The sequence below is a fragment of the Pinus tabuliformis genome, chromosome 7 (genome assembly GCF_031772625.1).
Source record: "Pinus tabuliformis cultivar Carrire ecotype Pingquan chromosome 7, CPIR1, whole genome shotgun sequence".
Classification (NCBI taxonomy): Eukaryota; Viridiplantae; Streptophyta; class Pinopsida; order Pinales; family Pinaceae; genus Pinus; species Pinus tabuliformis.
The window spans coordinates 266,542,409-266,549,037 of NC_142293.1; the positions used below are offsets into that span (position 1 = coordinate 266,542,409).

The following is a 6,629-nucleotide window of genomic DNA, read 5'->3' on the forward strand; positions in this document are numbered from 1 at the left end:
TGCAGTGGGCCACAAGTGTGCACGAGATCATCTCCAGAGAGATCAAACAAGTCAAAGGGTTCACAAGGGAAGCCACACCTGCGAGAGTTTTAGCGCCCAGGTCGCACATGTAACAGCTGAGGAAGGACAAGGGCACACATGTGAGTGGAGGTCGACTTCTAAAGGGCTGCACGAGTGAGGAGGAACTAACAAAAGTTGCAGATCAATTTTCAGGGAGCCGAGTTCTCCAGGTTCCATTTGCTGTAAAAGATCTATATTTCTCTGTGGGCCAATTTCCCTATAAGGGAGCCCTTATTTATTCTCAGAAATACAAGTGAAGTATAAATTGGTGGGTTTATATTTTCTGTTGCGTGATTTTGATTCTCTACCTGTGCTTCTGCAGTCAAATTTTATTGTTAAAATACCAGTGTATTTTTATTTAGCACTTTCAGAAAATAATTTATGGGGTGAAATAAATTTCTGGGTCATAAAAATTGCTTGGGATATCAGCTCTGGTATTCAAAGGAAATTAATAGGATGATGTTGACACTTTCCTGTCGCAAATTGTAGCCAAGGACCAGTGAGCCAATGGCTTGAACCCAATGCTTATTCTGTGTCTTTTTGTTACATTTTGCTAAGATGGAATCAATTCTTCAAACTTTGTATATGTTGGCTCTTTAATTTTAGTTTACTAGTTACTTTTTCAATGCCTGATATATGATGTATAATTGTATTACATTTTGACTTGGACGTTGATGATTAAATACAATGGTGATTGATTATCCTATGTGCATTCTTGTTACGTGCTATTATTTAATTAATTGTATAAGTTTCAGATTTGTGATTGATTGTGAATAAGGAAAAAAATAAAGCAACTTTATTATTTTTTATTACTTTATAATTTTAATGTTTTTATTATTCATGTCAAATCCCACTAGCACAATTTGATTTCAAGAGTTTCATTCTATAAGGTGGTCAAGGTTCAAAACTCTTGGTCATTGGGACAGGATACCCAAAAAAACCACCCATGTTAAAGGTCGGTGTGGCCTAGACCAGGTGCAATCCCCGGATTATTTGAAGTCTTAGATGCCCCTGAGTCATGGGTTTTTAGACCACAAACTAGTCCTGCAAATCACAAACACACTAGCCAACAAAAAAGAAATATTATTTTTTTTATTCATAAATAAGATCTGGGGCCAAGATCCACTATGTTGGGACCTGGCATTCCTCGTGGCATTTCATATACACCTGAACATCCCCACACTCCGATATTAAAAGATGATATCTCCGCCCCTATCTCTAAAAAGCCCGGCAACTTAGGTGAACAAGCCTCTGATCCCAGGGTGGCATACAGCCTGAAATTATTTAAATATTAGAAATTACAGATTAACCAGTTACTTTAGGGCATCAAGGCCAACAAGCTATCTAAAGAAGCTCTTTCTCCCCAATCTGGGACTTTCAAAATCTTGGAAGTTGTGGATGGGGTTGTTCAGAATTCCATGGATTTCTTTCTTTTAATCCCTACCCATTCTCTCTGTTCTTCTCAGTCTCCATTTTGTCTAGTTATTGTTACAGTATGATATGGGACCTGGGATTTCTGTCATCCTCTCTGTTCTGCTCAGTCTCCATTTCGTCTAGTTATAGTTACTGTATGATGTGGGATTTTCTGTCATCCTCTCTGTTCTGCTCAGTCTCCATTTTGTCTAGACTCTAGTTATTGTTACTGTATGATGTGGGATTTTCTATCATCCTCTCTGTTCTGCTCAGTCTCCATTTTGTCTACTCTAGTTATTGTTACTGTCTGACGTGGGATTTTCTGTATATCTACAGATTCTGCTTGTATAGCTGTAAAGATTTGAAAGGTCTGATATAGAAGGTCTCAGTTTTTTTTATAGTGTATGTTGTTTACAGTTTACAGTATGGACTAAGGTCTTTGAATAGACCCTAGTTGGGCTGCAACGTGTATATTCACCCTCATGAATATAAATAATTTTTTTTCCTTTGAAAAAACCAGTTACTTTAGGGAAATGCTAAAACCTTTTTTGTATGAATCAGCAAGCAAGCAAATTCCTATATGAACACTGATCTTGTGTTACCCATCAAGAATATGTAAATATAGAAGCATTTATTTATGTTGTTTAAAAAAATGTTAATTAACTTTTGGGAGAATGGCACAATCTGAGCACAAAATAATTTGCATTCCCAGAAACTAAAATTTGCATTCTCAGACACCTACATTCTAACATTGGTACGGACCACACCGGCCAAATTATTAGGACAGTATATAAACAAAACGAATAAGGGAAAAACCTACTTGTTCCTGAGCTTCCTTGCACGGCTGGCCTCGGTTTTTCTTTTTGCAATATCCTGAGGGGACTCGAAATACCTCCGGCGCCTGCACTCAGAAATGACGCCCGCGTCCATGACAGCCTTTCTGAATCTTCTGACCACTGCATCAGCCGGCTCGTCCTCCCCCACAAAGACCTGGGCGTTGTAATGCTTGCCCTTGAAGCACATTATATTTGCATATTTAAAGGACGGATTCATCACCAATTCTTTCACCCCGACCACCGCCTTATGCCGCCCAGCTGTATTGGACAGAAGACTTATTCTGTTGCCATTCTCACGCTGTGGCATTGGCATTGCACATCGTAGGCCCAAGCCCAGCGCCATCGCTGCCGAAGCCATCCTTGAAATCTTCAGACTCTCGCCAGCCCCTGGCCACTCATATGCTTTATCCGGTACTTCAGCCTTCTCGTCTCCAATGGTCTCCAATGGTTTGGATTTTGCAAAAATCCAATGGAGAGATTTGAATGTGAATCGCGTGAAAAATTATGAATAATTTTGCCACTTCAACGTAGATAACATCATTTTTTCTCTTCCCTTCATGATTGGTGTTATCCAAAATAAAATTTATCCATGAATTGTACAAAGGTTCAATGTCTTTATGATTTTGTGATTTGAGTTATTGGAATTTTTTAGTACTGAAATTTAAGTATATTTTTTATAATTTTGATTTGGTAGATTTTTATTATTGAAATTTAATTATGTGAATAGATGTATTTGTTTTAGATAGGGTTTAATTGTTTTAGATATAAGTATTCGAACATGTAAATGAAGATTTCAACAATTCATCATTAAGAGTTTATATCTATTCTCTTTTCATTAAGTTTGGAATGAAAAGAATTCCAAGATCTTAATCATAAATTAATTATAAGTTTATTTTTATTCTCTTTTTATAAAAGTTTGGAATGAAAAGAATTTTTTTAAAAATTGGAAACTCAATAGATATTTAGCATAAAGTTATATCTTTTATTACACAAATTTGGACTTAAATGACTATATTTCCCATATTTTTGGAATAATCTTCTTCGAATAGATTATTTAAAAATATCAATAGGGAGAAAGTATACGAATTCTAAATTATGAATATCAATAGGGAGAATGGATAATGTAAACATACATCATGTCACTTGCACGAATTAAACTTCGGTGAGGAGGATTCTATTCCTACCTCCAACCACTCGAGATATGTATAATTGACATGATATAAACTATAAATTGTGAATAAAATCCTTTCCTATGCAAGCAATGTTATACTCATGACCTATCTCATTCATGAATGCCCTCTTAATCATCTTACTTCCATAGTTTCAAAGCCAAAAGTGTTAGTTGATGGCACAACCACTAATTGATAGGGTTCCATAATAATTAAGTATATATTTAAATTGACACCACCCCCAACTCCAAAAAAAATAGCATAAAAGGATAAATAACATGAAATAAGGCACTTTTTAAAAAATGAAAAACTGATTTTTAGAGTTTCTCGTCTAAAGATGGAATATACCTCAACACCATGAAATTTATCCCATAAAAAAAAATTATAAAAATTAAATAAATAAATCCTATTTAATTGACCACAGAGCTTGGTACTCTTATTAACTAAATGTGATATATATGTATTAAAAAAAAATCTTAATTTAAAATGTGTTTCTCCTATTAAGAAGGCATTGCATTTTCCAACTTGATGCTATTTGAACACTAAACATAATAGTTGCAATCATACCCCTGCTTTGTTATATCCAACATGTCCTTGACCTTATGTTGTTTGATTTCTCACCTTGGTTATGTTTTCTTTATCCTCGTAACTCAAGTTCTTCAAAGTTTTATTGTGAGTCTGTAAGTCGAGAAGGATTAAACCCCCAACCTCATGCTTGAGTTTGCTTGGCCTTATCAGTGTGCCACACATGGTGTGGGTCCTTGACCACATGCCCCCCATGCAGCGTACTACCCTAACCCGACCATGTGGCGTGCCAGAGTTGAACAATTGGGATCATTCGAGGTGATCGAACAGTGGAAATCCTATTGGGCGGTTTGGTAAGGTAGACTACCCTCCTTTTGCAAGCCATTTGCTTTGCTAGTCTTTGCGGTCGAAGTCTCTGCAACTACATATGATGGTTTTAACCCTACAGCCTCTAATTTCTATGGGATTAATTTGATATATTTCCCCTCCTTGCAGGTGACATTACCTTCATCGCAGGCTACGTTAGAGGTAATTTTATGGTTTCCATGCGGGTTTTTCTGATTTAATGTTTTTTGTTTTGGTTTGGACTGGTCTGTCTCAAGAAGAATTTGGTTGATGCATTTTTGCTTTCCCTTGTACTTTTCGTGCTGGTCAACATACTTCTTAAGGGTTTTTGAGTTTCTCTTAGGCTTCAGGGAGATTACTCTAATGCTCTCCCTCTGTGTTGTCACGGGCTTCCAACATATCATGAGCCAGTTTGGAATCAGATGTTAACGTAAGTAAGGATCCAAGGTTTCTAGTTGTTTCACCTTATGAGAGTTTTTAATCATGTGAGTTCTATTTCCTCCTGAGTTTGTTCGATTCAAGGGTTTTTATTTTAATTTACATCCCTTGAAGTTGTAGTTATTCATCCTCGCATGAGCTTTCTTTATATGCTAAGGGATTTCAAGCCCTTTGGCTTTGCTTAGATCTTAAGAACGATTCTAGGGTTACTCTTTCTCCAATTACTCTTTATTTCAAAGGGTTTTCTACTAAATTTTGTTCCAAGGAGCTTATTCTTGGTTTCTTGGCAAGTTTCTCAATAGGTAAAGCCTCTATTCGAATAAACCCTTGACAGTTTAGCAATAAATCTTACCATGGACTCAGAAAATGCATATTCAGGTAGTAATTGCAAAGTTTCTTTTCCATTTTTATTGATTTCCCTCTATTACTCATATCAAAGGGTGAATTTCTTCATAATGTTTCTTCCATGAATTTTGTTTGAGCACAAGTTAAGTGCTTAAGACCATTCACATTATGTTACTTACAGTTTCTTTACAATTAAAGGTTTCATAACCAAGAGTTCCCCTTCGTTTAGGTTTAAGAATTATTGTTCAATTTTTTAACTATCTATATACTTGTAATAAGTATTATCAGCCATGGTTATGGGAAATCCTTCAGGTAATTTCACTTTCTAAATTTGTTGTTAAAGTTTATTCAAATTTTGAAGGGTTTCACTAAGAAATACTTGTAGAAGTAATATGTTATTTGGTACCAAGTTTGTACATCAAGTTCCGGCTCAAGATTTTTCTGTAGTTCGACGCACTAATCTTACCCCAGGTAACATCACTTCTTCTGCACATTTTTTTCGTTAGAGTAGGTAAATGAAAATCCTGATGCTCAGTTTTGGGTATTTGTTTAACAGAGAATGGGTTTTCATAGCTATGAACCCTTCTTATTGCAAATAGGTTTTATTATAGTCATTAATTGATTTTAATTCTTATACCTTCCTTGTAGGTTCATATGGAAACTATTGTCTTTTTCTTTTCAAGGGAACTCCTCAACGACCGTACTTATGGTGGTTACCAGGTCCCATCCATGTATTAACCATATCTTCGTTGGCTCTTCTCATTTCCCTAAGTTTTTCTTTTATCCACTTGGGTCTTTTAGATTACCTTTCATTGTGACTGATTATTTTCTCCTCGGAATTGAATTTGTTCTTCCTTTTTCTTAAAAAGTTCATAACCACACAGGTTCATAAATTTTGTGATCAAACTTGTATATTTATAGGTCTTCAAGAGAAAATGATTGTTACAAGATTAAGGTAAGTTTTGATAATCCTATTTTCTTTGGTTTCAAATTTCAATTGGTGGCTAAAATCAATACACCAAGGCATTAACAATAGCCTATTTCTCTGATAGGTTTGAGCTTCAATCTTCGACCTAGTCATTTCAATGTAAAATAATGGGATTTGTTTCTACAGGTCATAACCTCATTTTCCTCTTACCTTCTTGTACAGGCATGAAGAATGGTACCAACCAATAACGGTCATGGATAACATGTTCAAGTATTAGTGTATAAGGTTTATGCATGCTCATTCTTGCGCACGCAGCTAGTTCTATGACTCTACATTGTGTTATTTGTCACTGGAATTTTGAATATATTCTTTTCGATTATTCTCTAATGTGTGCACATGCAACTCATTTTGGAGAGAGTTGTATAAAAAGATATGTATTTTCTTCTTAATATAATTTAAGTTCTCGAAAATCTTATATAATATGATCGTGCATATATATATAAACTTCAGGCAATTTCATGAGTATTTTCATTTTATTCCTACATATTTGATTTTGAAATTTTGTGATTA

The 6,629-nt window shown here is 35.2% G+C and overlaps 1 protein-coding gene and 1 long non-coding RNA gene across 2 annotated transcripts in view; one reads left to right on the forward strand and one right to left on the reverse strand.

Moving 5' to 3' along the window:
- LOC149246892 (small ribosomal subunit protein bS21c-like) overlaps nucleotides 1-2,825 on the reverse strand; it is a 63,873-nt gene extending 61,048 nt beyond the window's left edge. The window contains exon 1 of the mRNA XM_089455780.1: nucleotides 2,294-2,825. Within this exon, the coding sequence (XP_089311906.1) occupies nucleotides 2,294-2,667 (374 nt within the window). The 5' untranslated portion in view covers nucleotides 2,668-2,825. The remainder of the gene's footprint in view (nucleotides 1-2,293) is intronic.
- A 1,552-nt stretch (nucleotides 2,826-4,377) lies between these two features.
- On the forward strand, nucleotides 4,378-6,232 carry LOC149246893 (uncharacterized). The gene is made up of 3 exons (XR_016266562.1): nucleotides 4,378-4,531; nucleotides 5,780-5,862; nucleotides 6,053-6,232. It is a non-coding gene; the product is annotated as an uncharacterized LOC149246893 (long non-coding RNA).
- Nucleotides 6,233-6,629: the final 397 nt, after the last annotated feature.